This window comes from Hypanus sabinus, chromosome 8, assembly GCF_030144855.1.
Source record: "Hypanus sabinus isolate sHypSab1 chromosome 8, sHypSab1.hap1, whole genome shotgun sequence".
Lineage (NCBI taxonomy): Eukaryota > Metazoa > Chordata > Chondrichthyes > Myliobatiformes > Dasyatidae > Hypanus > Hypanus sabinus.
Genome location: NC_082713.1, coordinates 45,561,289 through 45,580,353, shown reverse-complemented (window position 1 = coordinate 45,580,353; position 19,065 = coordinate 45,561,289). Strand labels below are relative to the sequence as shown.

The 19,065-nt window shown below is 39.5% G+C and overlaps 1 protein-coding gene across 3 annotated transcripts in view; it reads right to left on the bottom strand.

Moving 5' to 3' along the window:
* The window catches only part of dlg3 (discs, large homolog 3 (Drosophila)), a 502,957-nt gene that overhangs the window by 42,360 nt on the left and 441,532 nt on the right, over window positions 1-19,065 (bottom strand). For all 3 annotated transcript variants that reach the window (XM_059977050.1, XM_059977051.1, XM_059977052.1), the window contains 2 exons: window positions 6,803-6,878; window positions 1,462-1,564 (listed from right to left, as the gene is read on the bottom strand). In XM_059977050.1, the coding sequence (XP_059833033.1) occupies window positions 1,462-1,564; window positions 6,803-6,878 (179 nt within the window). The remainder of the gene's footprint in view (window positions 1-1,461; window positions 1,565-6,802; window positions 6,879-19,065) is intronic.

Here is a 19,065-nt window from a genome sequence, read left to right as displayed (position 1 = left end):
GATGCTGCCTGGTTTAGAGAGTGTGCATTATGATCAGAGATTAAGGGAGCTAGGGCTTTACTCTTTGGAGAGAAGGGGGATGACAGGAGACATGATAGAGGTGTACAAGATATTAAGTGGAATAGATGGTGTGGACAGCAAGCGCCTCTTCCCCAGGACACCACTGCTCAATAAAAGAGGACATGGGCTTTAAGGTAAGGGGAGGGAAGTTCAAGGGGGATTTTAGAGAAAGGTTTTTTAACTCAAAGAGTGGCTGGTGCATGGAATGCACTGCCGGAGTCAGTGATGGAGGCAGATTCACCGGTGAAATTTAAGAGAATATTAGACAGGTATATGGAGGAATTTAAGGTGGAGAGTTATATGGGAGGCAGGGAATAAGGGTTGGGACAACATTGTGGGCCAAAGGCCTGTACTGTGCTGTACTGTTCTATGTTCTATCCAACAATGACTCTTCCTTGGTTAGCTCCACTTTCAACCCAAAGAGAACTGGTTGACTCATCCAGCACATGCAAGTACCCACAGCAAGTATTCTGCCAACATGAATACCCATGAAACCCAAAACAGTAACTTGTTCAATCTTCAGTTTTTGTTATGTAAATTGCAGACAACTATACATCACAAGAACTTATATTTTTAATCAGTATATATTTTGCAAATAAACCCCAAGTACACTGTAATGTGTTATGTGATCTAGGTAGCATTAATATGTATACAGTCCAATTGTTCCATGGAGTATTTATGGTATAACTGAAAAGCAAAAAAAAATTTCAACTAGCTCAAATTATAAAAATGTATCTACATATTGAAGATGATATGATGAAGGAAAACCTGACCTGGCATTGGGAGAGTTAATAAAATCACTTGAGGTGACAGTGGAAGTGAGAAAATGAAGTGTAGTATTAGCACAGATTTTCAAACTTTGATGTTTGTGATGTTTACATTCACAAATGCTAGTCTCACTTACTCAGGTTCTTCATCCCGTAATAGTCATCACTCAATCCAGGGAACTCCTGGATCCAACCACCGGATAGCAAAAAATTAGAAATAGTACAGAAACAGAGATACAGAAACAGAGGAAAGCAGTCAATTAACAGCTGGACCTGCAGTGAGAGAGCAGAATAGAGACAGCTATCGGGACCACTGCAGCTAGTGATATGAATGTCAGTAGCCTTAACTGGTATACAATTGCAAGGATGTCAAATTGAAGTTGTGTTGATGTCGAAACAGATTGCACATTGTCTATGTGCTGACAACGTTTGCAAACTGTTTAATAAAATAAAGCATTCATTTAATTTGCAGAAAATGTGCTTATCTGCTCATTGTCACATTTTGCAAAGCTATACTCAAGTGTGGAACTGCTGGGGCCCCGATCAGTACACTGGAACCATAGAATAGGCATGTAACATTAATGGTTAAAGCACACTCTAATCAGAATTCATGTAAACCTACACAGTTACTTACGGTCATGGTCACCTGCGTGCTCCTGCACAATATTCTCTTTGCTCTTGTAGAAGGCAAGCTTTCGAGACAAGAGGAAGCTCTTTTTACGCTTGGTTCTCGATGACTGTGAAGGAGAAGAGGATGGAGGACACAGGAGGACAAATGGATGTATCATTCATGCAAAACATGTTGTAAATATGGATAAGCAGTGACGTGGTAAGCCACCTGCCAGAAACAAGTGTATTTGACTTCTGTACCATCCCATTTCCTATAGATAGCCATTCAGGCAGGTAAGATCAATGTTCCCTATTACCAATTAATGCTTTAGTACTGAAAGATTGATTAAGACCCAAAACATACGTTCACCTTTCATTTCCAGCATCTCACTTAGGTAAAGACTACACTGAAACTAGTGCCCACGTAATGCTTATGACATTTGCATATAGTGAATGGTGTATTCCTGATGTTGTATGCTTACAACTAGGATCTGCGGCCAATTTGAAGAGTTCCAAATGCAAACAAATAGAACAGCCCAGCACATATTGACTATTATTTTCCAACCATAGCCAGATAATTAGCAATGCTCAGGCTCTAATAAATACATATCCCCAAATCATTTAAATGCTTCAGGTCATGTGCTGTCTCAAAAAATCTTCTAAATTAAACCTTTGCAAAAACAAAGGGAATTTCAATACCAGTAAATTTTTGATTACTGAATATAATGACTACATTTTAAAATAGAGTAAAAAGGACAATAACATTTTTAACCAATATTTTGGTATTACTGATCTCCTTCACTGTGGAGAGATCTCAACCAATTCAGTGCCAATTCAATCCAGGAACCTACACAGGAACCCTTTATCTGCCCCAACCATACCCAGTCCAACTATTGGATTTACAGAAGTCAACAATCGCATGTGGTATCCACAGGAAAAGTATGTTTTTATCTCATCTTAAAGTCACTGCATCACCAGGTTTACAAGATTTAAAAAGGGAAATGTTTGAAATGATAACATTATAGAAAAAAAGTAACAGATGGAACCATTCCAGACCAACCATAAGTTTAAGCAATTGAGTAGCATTGCATTAATTATGTTGTACTGAGCAGACCTGAACAAAAGACAGGCGTGGCTGGTTGCAAACTTTGCCTTTCTAGCTAGCCCGAGTCTCTTAACTGTCACCAAGTCACAGAAGGACCTGCAACTATAGGAGCTCATCGGTCTTTTTCATACACTTGGCAGGAGCATCAGAAGCTGGAATGCGGGTTGATTATAACTTAATGAGCTAATGTACCATTTCCCCCCACCCCACCCCAGGACAATATTTATAAAAGCTAAGAGATGCAAATAGCTCTACCAACCTTACTCCAACGACAGGAATAAATCCTTCTAGGTTTTATCACTAACCAAGAGGGATGCTCCCATTACACTGTAACAACAGTCCACTAAGAGAACCTGTCCCCGCCCCCCCCCCCCCCCCCCCCAGATAGCCAAGTTTGTACATATGCCTCACCTGTCCAAAGGGAATATCTCACATTTGGTACCAAACAGAAAACCCCATAAAATGAGAACACTCCCCTCCTTGTCTATGATAAAACAATGAACAAGACAATTTGATTAGGTTTTCTTGTAAACCACTGTACAGTAATAAAAACTGATATCTGTTTTGATTTACAGTAATGTTGGAAAATACTGAGGTTAGTTCATATCTATGGGCAGATAAGCAAAAGGCATTTTGTCTACAATTCTCCAAAAAACATGCTGATTAATTACAATATTTTCTGCTTTTATTCAGATTTCCTTAAAATATTTTATTCTTGCAAATTTATTGTGTTGGTCTGGAATGAAACATAAACTTTAAAATTATATTGCAATAAAAATCCTCAAAATTCAGGTGCATCAGAAGACAATATTGGAAATCGTGACTACTACATGACATGCAGGCATGAGCATAAGATGGATGGGAATGTGTTACCAGCAAGAATCTATTAACATGAGATTCTGCTGTTTTCCTGTTAGCTATAAATATTTGAAGAGCTTAGAGCCACCAAACACCATTATCAACAACTTGCATTTACATTCTATCTTTAACATGAGGAAAACATCTCAAGGTACTTTACAGTGACAAAATCAGACAATGGATGCAATAACAAATGAGAAGACATGGATGTGGGAGGGGTAAGGCAGTTTGAGATGACAGTGAGCAAAGGGAATAGGAGATGGGGAAGCAGAGGCATTTACAGGCACTAGGACCCAGTTAGCACATCCTACAGCCAACAATGGGGGTTTGCAAAGGAGATGGAGGAAGGAATGGGGAAAAATAGTTCTCTTGGAAGTTTTACTGGGGAAGGGTGGGAAATTCTAGAGCTGGAGATGGTTAGTCATAAAAGGAGGATGCAAATTTTAACCTTTGGGCACCCTAGGACCAGGAGTTGGTTTGAAGGCAGTGAATGACACACAACTTGCTATTTCTAAACAAAAACCTCTTTTTTCAAAAAAGGCAAAAGTCACATTAGCCAGGGATTGCAAAACCACATGTCCATGTACAGAGCTAGAATAATCATTGTGTTGCTTTTTGCAACTCAATCTATGCTAAAGAACTGTAATCACTATTTACATTGGTTTCAAAATGAGGGTAATATAATTGATTTTGGAAACTGTGTACCAAATAGTCATATACCATATTTTTTGGAAGCTTCAAGCTTGTACCTGAACTTCATTTGAAAGATGACCGTAGATTTTAGATAGAGCAATGATAATGGCTGAAAAATCATTACCATATCTAGTTCCGAAAGATATCTCAAAGTTAAGAGGAAAGTAGTCATAACAAAATGGTCATACATATGCAGGCTTAAATACACATGAACATCTTAAAATATCAAAATGGTTGACAGAAACTTTCAGCTTCTGCAGTGTTTGAAGAGATGAAGAAAAACAAAAGCCAGCACAGAGATAAAAAAAATTCAGAGGAAGTGATAGAGGCATGGAACTCTCAACCAAGTGTGATAGCTGTTAAATGTGGTTAAACTGTTGTATAAGGGTATTCATAACTCCAGAGGCAGCACTATCAAAACTACACAGCATTACAAGACACAGGAACTGAGCAGCAGCAAAGAGCACAATTAGGAAATTTGCATATAAAAGATCCCATTATACAGGACATACCATTGTCTGTCACTTTTATCAACCCCATGCCAAGAAGGCATACACTTTACAATTTTATGTATGCCTAGCATGATGCATTCCCACTGAGACACGAGTTGGTTAAGTGAAGTAGGTGTGCCACCTTCATACGGGTTTGAGTTTCTACCTCTCTTCAAAGGTGTCTCTATCTCTACAGGGTAGATCTCAATTGGAGGAAATTCACAGCATTGTATGAAAAACTTCCTTTCAGCTACTTTAAATTTCAGTTCATCTGATGCTTTAATTTCAGAATAATTGTTTTCACTAATAACTGATTCCACCTTATCTCTGCATTCTCAATCTCCATGCAAGGACAGATTTTCAAGCTTTTATTACTTTCCCTCTTATGCATACCCTTAACAATAACCATGAAAAACATTCAGCACTGTATCTGGATTCTAAGCCTTTCAGTCTCATGAATTCTTTTCCAGTTCAAAACCCTTTCAGTTTCAAAATCTAACACGAAAATAATTTTAAATGTGAAAATTCTGCAGATGCTGGAAATCTAAAGCAACACACAGAAAATGCTGGAGGAACTCAGCAGGTCAGGCAGCATCTATGGAAATGAACAAACAGTCAATGTTTCAGGCACAGATTCTCCTTCAGGACTGGAAAGGAAGGGGGAAGTTTTTCCTTAAAAGGTTGCTTAATTGCCATTTGCTTTTGATTTTAAGTATCTATGCACCACTATTTCAAAGGCATTTTGTTTGTGCAAGTTGTTTGATCTATTATATCCAATAGACATTATTAAATCTTTAGCCATTTATCTGTGGAATACAAGTTTATAAGCACAAATGTGAGAAGATTCTATACCCACAGATGATATAATTTATTGTAAAGTATTGAAATTAAAAATCCCAGCAGTCAAAATGCTACTCAATGTTAGTCTAAGTGAATTGGAGTATTAGAGATAAGCTTGATTGGCCAGATAGAGTTGATTGCGAGAGGGTCAATATATTTGTCAATTAAGGTTAGTCCAAGGTGGTACAGGCCCTCTCCATTCAGTTGCTCTTACCTTGTGATTAACTATCTTAAGTTCCACTTGCTATAATTGTTTGTTCATAAATCTCTTTATTCTGGGAGAATTGTTTTTAATCTTGACTTTGGCTCAGATGAAATTGTTGGAAAAAGAGCCTGCACTGAGAATTACAGACTGGAAGAATGATTTTTAATAAGTGCCTATGAGAATTAATTAATGAATAAATAAAAGTGTACATGTGAATGGGTATATCCGAGAAGCATGCAAGGCCAGGCACTACAATGAAGGATTGTGAGAATGTGGATAAATGTGAGCACCTGTTGGCATAGTCATGTTTCACTGATGTCAGGCTAATGATTTATTTTCTCTTAGGTCTCAACAGCTCAATAACTAGATACCACAACAGAGCACTTTCTGCTTCCAATTTCAAACTGTTTAATTGCATTTCCGAAATTAGAGGTTTCACTTGTGGTGGTAAAGCAAAAGATAGGAGGACTGAATCCAAGTGGGAGCAAGGAACCGTGTGTCAAATCCAAGTGGGAGCAAGGAACCGTGTGTCAAATCCAAGTGGGAGCAAGGGACCATGTGTCAAATCCAAGGGGGAGCAAGGGACCGTGTGTCAAATCCAAGTGGGAGCAAGGGACCATGTGTCAAATGCAAATGGGAGCAAGGGACCGTGTGTCAAATCCAAGTAGGAGCAAGGGACCGTGTGTCAAATGCAAATAGGAGCAAGGGACCGTGTGTCAAATCCAAGGAGGAGCATGGGACAACTCAGAGGGGTCACAGACTGGTAAAAGGGGAGCAAGGCATTTTATCATGAAGAAGCAATGCATTCATTACATCTTCCGTCAGGTGAGGCTAGTTAATCCATGTTTACTGCCACATAAGGCTAGATGCAGTCACCCACAGAGGTGGCTTCAACTTGTCCCATCTGCAAGATTATGCTAACACTTGCTCATTTCATCCGTAAATCACAAGCAGATGAACAAGTAGTGAAAATTCAAACTAACTTTGCAAACCTTGTGGAACATTATCAACCGATCTTTCAATTACATTTAGAACTATTTTAATAACTAGGAGATTAATGCAACATTGATAGATCCAGGAGATGGCAGCATTCAATCTAGCAAAAATGGGTCCCAAATTTCTTACATTTCTCATATGCTGGTTGTCTGTGTTTGTGTTCTTTTATTCAACTTACCCCTTTCATTTCAATTACTCCAGGACGGGCATGGAATTTTACCGTTTTTAATCTTGCCCTCTCTTTTTTCTCAACTCTAAGAAATAAAAACACAAAATATCAGATATCTGTAAGAGGAACCTGATTACACATAATTACTTAAGCCAAGAACACTTCCTAACTGTCTCAATGGCACGGAAAAATCTGCAATGTAAAATTTCAGCTCTTGGAATTCGACAATATTGAACCATTTAGCATTCTTACCAGTATGCTGCAAGGACGTGCATTTTTTTTAAAAGGCATATGCTAAGCATATGAAATAAAACCCAAAAGTGCTAGAAACAGTCATGATGTTAAGTAGCATCTGTGGAAAAAGAGAAATGACAATGGGACTGTCACCTGAAACGTTAATCTATTTCCATTTCCACAGAGCAGCCTGACTACCTAAGTGCAAGACCAATTCACTTGATTCAGAAATGCACAACAAAAAGGCACATATATTTGTTTACATTGCACTTTAATTCTGCAAGCTTTTCTACCGTTCGTGAAGAATGTTGCTATGAGATGCAAGAGAGTACTAGGGCCATAACAGATTTTTAATATTTTTTTTATAGTTGAGGTGCCAGATGAATGGAGGACAGCATATGTGAGGCCTTTATACAAGAAAGAAACAAAGATGGGCTGAAGCTGGTGGGGAACATAGCACAGAACAGCCCACAGTGTTGTGCCAAATCAATTAAATCCGTAATCAAATAGCCAACTAATCTCTTCTACCAATGCAATGACTATGTCCTTCCATTTAACTCACATTCATGTGCCTATCTAAATTATTCTTAAAAGTCCTTAATGTACCTACCTCTGCCACCACCGGTACTGCACCCACTACCCACCGGTACTGCACCCACTACTCTCCATGTAACAAACTTGCTCCTCACATCTTTTTTTGAAAATACCCCCCTCACCTTAGGTGCAAGCCTTCTAGTACTAGACATCTCAATGCTGGGGAAAAGATACAGTCTGCCTATCTGTGCCTCAAAATTTTATAAATCTCTTTCAGATCTCCCCTCACCCTCTGCCACTCCAGAATAAAGCTGCAATACAACTTCCTGACTCCATACCTCCATTAATAAGGCAAGCATGCCATATGTCTTCCTAACCACCTAGTCAATCAGTGTGGTCAGTTTCAGGGAGCTATGGACTTGGACCCCAAGATCCCTCTGCTAATTAGAGGAATCATTACTCTCTTTACATTTGACTATCAAAGGTGCAACACATTTGGCTGGGTTAAACGTCATCTGCTATTTCTCTACGCATGTCTGCAACTGATCTATTTCCCACTGTATTCTTTACCAGTCTTCTGTGCTATCCATTACATGACTAATCTTCATATCATTTGCAAACATACGAACCCACCCATCCACATTCTCATCCAGTTAATTTATATACATCTCAAACAGCAGGGGTCCCAGTACAGATCCCTGTGAAACACCACTAATCACAGACCTAAGTCCCTTTGACCTTACCCTGTCTTATATAGGCAAGCCAATTATGAATCCAAACAGCCAGTTCAAATTATTGAAACTTACTTGGGGAAAATAAATCCCAAAGGACAGGATTAAATACACTAGGACAGGCAGAAATTAGTCAATGACAGTCAGCATTGCTTTGTAAGGGGCAGATTCTATTAGACCCATTGACTGAACTTTTCAAAGAGGTAACTGATGAGAGCAATGAAGTTGATGTAGTCTACATGGACCTCTGCAGGGCCTTTGGCAAGGTCTGAAATGGGTCTATACTTTTTCTGTAACAGGAACACTTCACTCCACATTCTGTTATTGTTTTTCCCTTGTACGACCTCAGTGCACTGTTGTAATAAAATGATCTGTATTCATGACATGCAAAACAAAACCTTTTGAATGTTCCGTGGTACACATGGCAATAATAAACCAATTCATGAAAAGCTTAAAAACCATCAGGGCAAGATGGCAAACTGGTCCCAGGATTTGCTTGATAACAGGATGTTTTTTTTGCATTAATAGACTACTAGTCAAAGGCTTCCATTGGAAATGGTGATGGGACCCTCTTGTTTGTTGTATACATTAATCATCATGATGTGAATTTAGGAGTTATGATTAGTACATTTGCTAATGAAATTAAAATAAATGTTTTTGTAAATACTGAGGGTTGTGGTCTTGGGTAGAACATCGGCAGCAAAAATTTAATTCTAATAAATGTAACACCTTGGTTAAGCTTTTACCACTAATGCTGTAGGATATTTCATATAATAGTTTTCTGATGAAGCAGTATTTTCTGCTGGTGGTGTTTGAGTTATTGTTAAAGATAAGGGGTTGTGATGTTCAGCTTAGGAATGGTCAGCCAATCAGGATGGTGGAATTGAGAGGAGGTGCCAGAGAAACCTGGGGGGGGGGGGGAAGAGAAAGAGGTTTTGTGACTGACATTAAAGGGGTTAAGGGTTTTTTCTCGGTGGGAGATGGAGAGAACTAGTGATAGGATTTGATCCAACAGGAATACACGGTTCGATGGTGTCCGAGACGGATAGTTCTATCAGTGATCAGTGAATAGGAGTTGGCACTGTGAGTACATGGACACCTTCAGCTTTAGGAAGATCTGAGCTCCAACTTTGTGCACTTTTGACTATTTTAATTATAATGGGCCCTTTTATTTGTTTTCCTTTATCTCCCCCTTTCTTCTTTAGTAACTGTTTGTGACATTCATAAATACACTTTTTTAATAATTCTATGCAATGTACAATCTGTTATTTCTTGCTAAAGGGCAATTGCAAGTGGGCAGCATTTACACAGTATTCTCTCAGATTAGGGTGCAGGTAGGGGGTTGAAACACCCCGGCTCTTTTGGTATGGTGGAACCCAAGTCACATCGACCCCAGTCACACATTTGGGAGTATGAATAAAGGTAGGACAATGAACTGTGGGATCTTGGTGTGCATGGCCAAGGATCCCTGAAAATGGCAAGATGTGTAAGAAACCACCTTGGATACTTATCTTCATTTGCCAGGACACAGAATGTAATGACAGAGTTTAAGTTACAATTGCGAAACATCGATTTGAACAGAGTTGAACTATTGTGTGCATTTCTGGTCACCTCACCACAGGAAGTATGTGATTGCCTAGAGAGAACACAGGGGAGATTGAACAGAATTTTCAGTTTTGAAGAGAGACTGAATTGGCTACTTTTGTTTTCCTTTGGGCTGAAGAAACTGAGTGGTGACCTGACTAAGATAAACAATTTGATGAGGTGCTTAGATTGGGGAGATATTAAGAAACTTAAAGCATCTAAGTTAATGGTCACTAAGAGATGAGGAAAAGAATGGGTATCAGAAGAGATCCCCTCATGATATCAGAATGATAAGCTAACATTTACTCTGAGGTGTATCAGAGCGGAGAGGTTTAAGCTAAGTGCTCTGAAGTTTAGTGGGGACTGGGAAGAAACTTTTCCCATCATAGTTGGAAGCTAGAATGTACTCCCTGAATATCGATAGTCAGTGTGGATTCAGTGAGTCTGTGACTGATGAGGCAGTGGAAAAAGTATTCTTACTACAAGTACCAGGTTGAGCACTCAAATTACCAAGGCAAAGGAGACCAGAGGGCAAGTACTGAGAAGTGTGATTAGTATTCGGTGAACTGATGGGCCTGTTTTCTGTGACTGTATAACCATTAGACAGAACAGATAAACTAAGTCACAATTAATAATAATAAATAATAGTAATAAATACTTCATTGATCCCAAGTGGGAAAGACTTTTATTACAACAGCAACATTTAAAAACACTTAGCAGAGTGCAGACTTAATAATAAAGTACAGAATAATAATATACCCAATAATAATTTATCGATGTGCCACAATGTGTGATAATAATTTACAAAATAATAAAACAGATACCATTCTATGATGATGTGTTTTCCTTTTGCACAGAGATGAACTGTTGTTACAGGAGCTACTGAATCTAACTCGTTTCATAAACACACCACAATGATTCTTTGAAGAAATACAGTCTGAGGTTACATGAAACAGGGATGCAGAAATCACAGAAGCTCTGATAGGTACAAATCCATCATATAAGGTGGCCGAAAAATTGTATAAAAGGAGGTGGAAAAACTTGAATATGGAATCAAAAGGAGGGTAATAAAATGAATTTCAAAGCTGTCCAGAAGCAAGGAGACTGTCTGGGAGTAAAGGCTACTGCATCTATCTAATTAGAAGAGATGGTATCCTATGGGACCTTGTTCCGGGACTAATTTTTTTCTTCATTCCGAAAACCAGGAATTGAGGAATGGAATGCCTCCATTTATCACTTTAAATAATGGATGAACAGTGGAGAACAACTTGATATTAGTAATAAGGGTCATAGTTCTGTGATCACAAGTCACCAGAACATTTCTTATGTACTCCCTTGTGTGCGTGTCTGCTTATGGTTAAGTGCAGAGCCTATTCGTGGTACATAGCTTTTCACCTTAAGTGTCCTGGGCTCTTGGCAAACTTGTCAGGTAATTAAAATGCTCTGTCCTCTCCATTTAATGTTATCTTTTTGTAACATGTGGTAAGGTTTCACTAATGTAATGGCTTCTCTGTAATGTTCCATTGCTAAGATAATGGTTTCTCTGTAGCAGAAATGTCTGGGTTATGACTAGAGAAAATGGGGCAAGTTAGCCAATGAGTACGATGCTGTTTTTCCTTCTGTGTCTGGGAGCCGGGAATTCATGGTCTTTTGCTGGGGAGAAATGAAGAGAGAAGACACAAATGGAGAAAGTTGGTAGACTGCTGGACGGAGCGGACTTGGAACGAACGAGCACGCACGCACACACACTCGCCATTTGTTTGCTAGTGGAATAAAGTGTACCTTAGAAGTAATTACACTCATGCTGATTTTTGTTGACACTCCTACAACTCTTACTTTTTCCTCTGTAGGGAAGATTTGGCTTCCTGTCAGGTAAACCTGTATTTTCCCAGTGGGTCTTCTGTTAAACCATTTATTGCTGCCTTTACCCATGTCAACACTCCGATGATCCCATCCTGTTTCATTGACCTTCCTATTCAGTATGTCTGTTGTGAGCAAATCTATCCTGCCCCATTCAACACTCCTAACCCTAACTCCAAAAACAATTTGAACATCTTCACACAGCCATTCTCAGTACCTTCCTTCAGAATATCCATTTGTTTAAAAACAAGAGCGACACAGAAGATGTTGGAGGCAACATCTGTCGAGGGAAATGGACAGTTGATGTTTTGGGTGAAGATCCTTCTTCAGGACCAGAAAGAAAGAGTGGAGTTAACTTGAGTAAAAAATATAGAGAGAAGGGATGGAACAAGAACTGGTAGGTGATAGGTGGATCTAGGTCAGAGGGAAATGATTGGCAGGTGAGGGACGGAGAGAGTGGGAATGATGGAACACACTGGGAGAAGATAGGTGGATGCAAAAAAGAATTGAAGAAGATCAAACCTGATAGGACTAAAGGGAAGGAGGCAAGGGGGGAGGATCTGATTGGTGGAATGTGTGTACGATGAGCAAATTTAGCGGGTGAGTGTGGGAAAGAGATAAGATAATGAGGTTGGTGGGATAAAGGGAAATAAAGGGGGTAGATGTAAGTGTGTACCAGAAGTTAGAGAAATTAATATTCATGCCATCAGGTTGGAGATTGCCAAGACAAAGGTTCTGTTCTTCTAATCTGCATGCAGCCTCAGAATGGTAGTGCAGGAGATTATGGACAAACACGTCAGGGTAGAAATGGGAAGTGGAATTAAAATGGCTGGCCACCCAGGAGATCTTGGTTACTTTGACAGAGAAACTGAAGGTCCTTGGCAAAGTGATTCCCTTTATTCTGCATTTGGTCTCACTGATGTAGAGGAGGACACTCCAGGAGCACCAAATGCAATAAGTGACACTGATGGATTAAGATGTGAAGGATTCCTTCACCTGGAAGGATAATTTAGAGCTCTGAATAGTAATGAGGGAATAGGTGTAGGGATGTGTGTAACAGTTATTGTGGTTGCATAGATAAATGCCAGAAGGAAGATCATTGTGGTGGGATGAGCAGACAGAGGAATTATAGGAAAGAGAGCAATCCCTCTAGAAAGCAAAGCGGAAAGAAGGATAAGATGAACCTGGTGTTAGCATCCCCGTGTGGGGAGATGTATAAGATGAGAGCTACAGCCATGGGGGACTGAATAAAGGAGGGCACCTTGGACATCCTTAAGTGGAATGCCTCATCACAGGAAAGAAGGGAAATGCATCCTTGCAAGTGACCGAGTGGGAAGAGATGTAGCTGAGGTAACTCAGGGTGTTAGTGGATTTATAGAAGATGTTAATGGATTATCCTTCTCCCAAGTGGACCAAGTGGATTTCAGGCAGGGATGTTATTTATAGACAATAGACAGTAGGTGCAGGAGTAGGCCATTCGGCCCTTCTAGCCAGCACAGCAATTCACTGTGATCATGGCTGATCATACACAATCAGTACCCCGTTCCTGCCCTCTCCCCATATCCCTTGACCCCACTATCTATAAGAGCTCTATCTAATTCTCTCTTGAATGCATCCAGAGACTTGGCCTCCACTGCCTTCTGGGGCAAAGCATTCCACATATCCACCACTTACTGGGTGAAAAAGTTTTTCCGCATTTCTGTTCTAAATGGCTTATCCCTTATTCTTAAACTGTGGCCTCTAGTTCTGGACTCACCCATCAGCAGGAACATGCTTCCTGCCTCCAGTGTGTCCAATCCCTTAATAATCTTATATTTTCAATCAGATCTCCTCTCATCCTTCTAAATTCCAGTGTATATAAGCCCAGTCGCTCCAATCTTTAAACATATGACAGACCCGCCATTCCGGGAATTAACCTTGTGAACCTACGCTGCACTCCCTCAATAGCAAGAATGTCCTTCCTCAAATTTGGAGACCAAAACTGCACACAATACTCCAGGTGGGGTCTCATCAGGGCCCCGTACAGCTGCAGAAGGACCTCTTTACTCCTATACTCAATTCCTCTTGTTATAAAAGCCAACATGCCATTAGCTTTCTTCACTGCCTGCTGTACCTGCATGCTTGCTTTCAATGACTGATGTACAAGAACACCTAGATCTCGTTGTACTTCCTCTTTTCCTAACTTGACTCCATTTAGATAGTAATCTGCCTTCCTGTTCTTGCCACCAAAGTGGATAACCTCACATTTATGCACATTAAACTGCATCTGCCATACATTTGCCCACTCACCCAACCTGTCCAAGTCACCCTGCATTCTCATAACATCCTCCTGACATTTCACACTGCCACCCAGCTTTGTGTCACCAGCAAATTTGTTAATGTTACTTTTAATCCCTTCATCCAAATCATTAATGTATATTGTAAACAGCTGCGGTCCCAGCACCGAACCTTGCGGTACCCCACTGGTCACAGCCTGCCATTCTGAAAGGGTCCCGTTAATCACTACTCTTTGTTTCCTGTCAGCCAGCCAATTTTCAATCCATGACAGTACTCTGCCCCCAATACCATGTGCCCTAATTTTGCCCACTAATCTCCTATGTGGGACTTTACCAAAAGCTTTCTGGAAGTCCAGGTACACTACATCCACTGGCTCTCCGTTGTCCATTTTCATAGTTACATCCTCAAAAAACTCCAGAAGATTAGTCAAGCATGATTTTCCCTTCATCAGTCCATGCTGACTCGGACTGATCCTCCTACTACTATCCAAATGTGTCGTAATTTCCTCTTTTATAATTGACTCCAGCATCTTGCCCACCACTGACGTCAGGCTAACCTGTCTATAATTCCCTGTTTTCTCTCTCCCTCCTTTCTTGAAAAGTGGGACAACATTAGCCACCTTCCAATCAGCAGGAACTGTTCCTGAATCTATAGAACATTGGAAAATGATTACCAATGCGTCCACGATTTCTAGAGCCACCTCTTTAAGTACCCTGGGATGCAGACCATCAGGTCCCAGGGACTTATCAGCCTTCAGACTCAACAGTCTATCCAACACCATTTCTTGCCTAATATAAATTTCCTTCAGTTCATCCTTTACCCTAGTTCCTTTGGCCACTATTACATCTGGGAGATTATTTGTGTCTTCCCTAGTGAAGACAGATCCAAAGTACTGTTCAACTCATCTGCCATTTCCTTGTTCCCCATAATAAATTCACCCGTTTCTGTCTTCAATGGCCCAATTTTGGTCTTAACTATTTTTTTGCTATTCAGATACCTAAAGAAGCTTTTACTATCCTCCTTTATATTCTTGGCTATCGAAGGAGGTCGATGGTGGATGAACAGCCTTATCAGTGAGCTCCAACGCTGCACATTAGATTGTTTCATGAGAGTGGGCCCTTTTTCTTTTTTTTTACTAACCATATAGTCAAATTAGGAATTATAAAGCTCAATCATTTAAATTACATATTGTACACTGTTTGTTATTTCATGGTACTGCTTTGTAAGAAGGGACACATGGTACAGCATCCACCCAAATGAGATTTCTCAAGTTTGGCTGGGCCAGCGGCTATCATCCCCTATATTAAGCTGCTAGCCAAGGTGAGAGTTACATTGTCATAAGGGAAAGTGTCAAACAGTTCACAGTCAACTGCTCTTTTCACATATAAAGTGCAGATGCTCTTGTTTGACAAATGTCTCATCCCAAAGCCTGAAAAGAATATATTGTGAAAGCTCAGTGCTGCTTTGACCTTCAGGTTTAACCAGCCTGGAGGCTGCTTGGAAGTCAAATTCGCAGCGGTTGGTAAAGCCAAGTCTGTGTGTTTGCAGTGAAGCAGAGCTGACAAAGAAAGACCTCTGCTATGGAGGTGTCACATTCTATAAAGACTGGTGCTCAATCGAATAATGAAACTTGTAAATGTGTTGATGTCTGAAATTGCCAATTTTGGCTATGTGCAATCTGCCTTTTACCTGGTTAACACGACAGTGGAAAGAGTGAAAAAGATTTCCACTTCCACAACCGTGTTGGCAGCAAACTAATTCAGAAATAATCATCAGCTCCTCAGAAAAAAATGCTTAACATGAGTAAAGCATAAACAAACGGCAAGAAATTAGTATACAGAAAGTTCAGTGCCAAAATAGCAAATGCACAAAACAACATTTCAATACTAACAACCATGTTTTAATGAAAAAAAACTGGCCATAATAGTCAAGCAGATTGTACAAGGGTGAAAAAAGACCTACTCATAATCAAATGAGGATTCAAACTATATCTCATGACTCTTGAATGAGACTAAGTTTATAGTCAAAATACAAGGTGTGCTTGTCTAAAGTGGACTCTGCTTTCGGTCATAAAATTATTTACAGTAATTTGGAATCCCTACAAGATGGTGCTTTCTGTTTACGCATGATACACACCACTAACAAAGCCATAGGTCACCAATTTTATCATTAGAACTGCATAAAATTTGCAGCTCTCTTTAAAAAAAAGGAAACAAGACATTTTGGACCCATTCTTTTTTTTAATATAAATTTTTTTATTGAATCTTCAAATAGATTACAGAAAGAAAAAAAAATTATCAACCCACCCCCCCAACATATCCCTATAGAAAAAAAAGAGAAGAAAAAAGAAAGAAAGAATGCCTGGATATCAAAAGATCCCCACATGCTCCATGGAGTTCATAATAGCTTTAATATGAATATCTATTTACAAAAGATAGGATTAAATATATAGGTGCTCCGAAGATAAAATTATTGGTTATCTGGGGAAAGAAATAAATATACTATTTTGGACCCATTCTTGATGAACATTTCTTACAAACAATATATTCTTGGGCAATTTGAGGTTAGAGCTGAACTAAACCATTTTAAAAAGTTTTTGCTTAATGATAATCAAATGTTAAACCATTACAGTCTATTCATTAACATTGAGCAAGATGGAGAAATCATTTTTTAAATGAAGTAACAGGAAACATTGAAAACATTAGGCCAAATTCACAAGAAAATTATCATATTCACTGAGAAAAAATAAGACAAAATTATTGCAGAATTTAGGAGGGAAATATTAGAACAAGATGATGTAAAAGTTGGTTAGAAGTAAATTGAGGGGTGGAAAATTGTATCACCAGTTGTATATCTTAGAGCCAAGGGTACTCATGGTAGAATAAAGAGAATAGGATCTCTGACTGCCAGGGTTGGAGGAATCAAATGTTTTTGAAGGACATTGCATAGCTTGGGATTTTACTGAGGTAGGAAACAATCATATATGAAGAAAAAAAAACTGGAATTCCTATCTCTCTTTAAAGTTGGAATGAACAATGTTGTTGCAAATAATGTCTCAGCCTTAAATCCTGCCAGAGAAGTAGATAGAATCACAATCCAAGAAGGGAATTTGAGTTCCTTGTTACGTAATGCCTAATGGGATTGAAAACGAGGGAGTAGCATGACCAGAGGAATGTTAAAAGACAGGAAACATAAAACAGGAGTAAACAGTTGTCAATTTCAGGTTGGTAGGCTATTTACTGGTTATCTGCCACAGGGACCAGTACTGGGCTCTCTGCCAAGGACAATCTGTGTCAGTGGCTTAGATGAAATGAAAGAATACAAGTCTGTTGCTTACATAAAGCCAGGTAGGAAAACAAACTTTGAAGATGAATATAGAACATTACAGCACCGTTCTGACCCTTCATCCCACAATGTTGTGCTGTCCTGTATAAACCTCCTCCATGATTTTATTTTTCTTATTTTCATGTATCTACCAAGATTTTTAATGACATTTCCTGTACACAAGTGTAAAGGAGAATGAAATAATTGTTACTCTGGATCTGATGCAGCCCATAAAAAACCCCCCACAGAAGATATAAAGAACATAATAATAATAATAATAATAAGCACACAATAAATATAAATACATCAGACAGCTTATATACAAATATTGATTGCAAGTCCGTACGTGAGATATGGCTATACATAAGGTGACGGATAGGAAATAATAAAGTAGTGGTGGAGTTAGTGGATGGAAGTATTGATCAGTCTTGGGGAAAGCACTGTTTTTGAGTTTGGTAGTCCTGGCGTGGATACTGCCCAAGCACGAAGAGAGAACCTGCTGATGTTGGATATTACCCGATGATGGGAGTGGGCCAAACTGTCCATGAGCAGGGTGTATGTGATTTCTCATGATGTTAGTGGCCCGTTTCTGGCATCTTTCTGTATTTACGCCCTTGATCTTTGGGATTGCTTTTGGAAGTTAGACCTGTACAAAAGGGACAAGTTACACCTGAACCTGAGCAGGACCAATATTATTCTGGGCAGTTTGCAAGAACCGTGGAGGAGAGTTTAAACTAATTTTGGCAGGAAACAAAAAGTGGGAATAATGGAAGCCTTTTCTGATTAGCAGCTTGTGACTAGTAGTACTCTGCTGGAGTTGGTACTGGACCTGCCTTTTTTTTTTAATCTGTTGTGTGTCAATGATTTGGATGACAGAATTGATGACTTTGTAGCTAAGCTTGTGGATGATATGAAGATAAGTGAAGGGGCAGGTAGTGTTGAGGAAACAGGGAGGCTGCAGGACAAACAGATTAGGAGAATGGGCAAAGTGGCAGATGGAATACAGTGTTGGGAGGTATATGATCACACACTTTGGTAGAAGGAACAAAAGCGTAGACCATTTTCTAAATAGATAAAATTCAAAAATCTGATGTGCCAATGGATTTGGAGTCCTCGTGCAGGACTCCCTATAAGTTAACTTGCAGGATGAGTCAGTGCTGAGAAAGACACATGCAATTTTAGCAGTCATTTTGTGAGGACTAGAATATTAAAACAAGGATGTAATGCTGAGGCTTTATAACGCAATGGCAAGGCTTCACTTAGAATAATGTGAGCAGTTTTGGGTCCCTTATCTATGAAACGATGTGCTAACATTGAAGAGGGAGTTCACGAAAATGTTCTGGGAAAGAAAGGCTTACTGTGTGAGGAGCGTTTGATGACTCTGGGCCTGTACTCGCTGGTATGAGGGGGGATCTCAACGAAACCTATTGAATGTTGAAAGGCCTAGACAGAGTGGATGTGGAGAGGATGTTTCTTATACTGCGGGAGTCTAGGATCAGAGGGCACAACCTCAGAAAAGGAGGATGTCAATTTAGAACGGAGGAGGAGGAGAAACTTCTATAGTCAGAGTGTGGCGATTCTGTAAAATTCATTGCCACAGCTGGCTGTGGAGGCCAGATCATTATTAAAAGGCAAAGGCTGATGGATTGTTGATAAATCAGGGCGAGAAAGATTGTGGGGAGATGGCAGGAGAATGAAGTTGAGAAGAAAGTAGATCAACCCTGATCA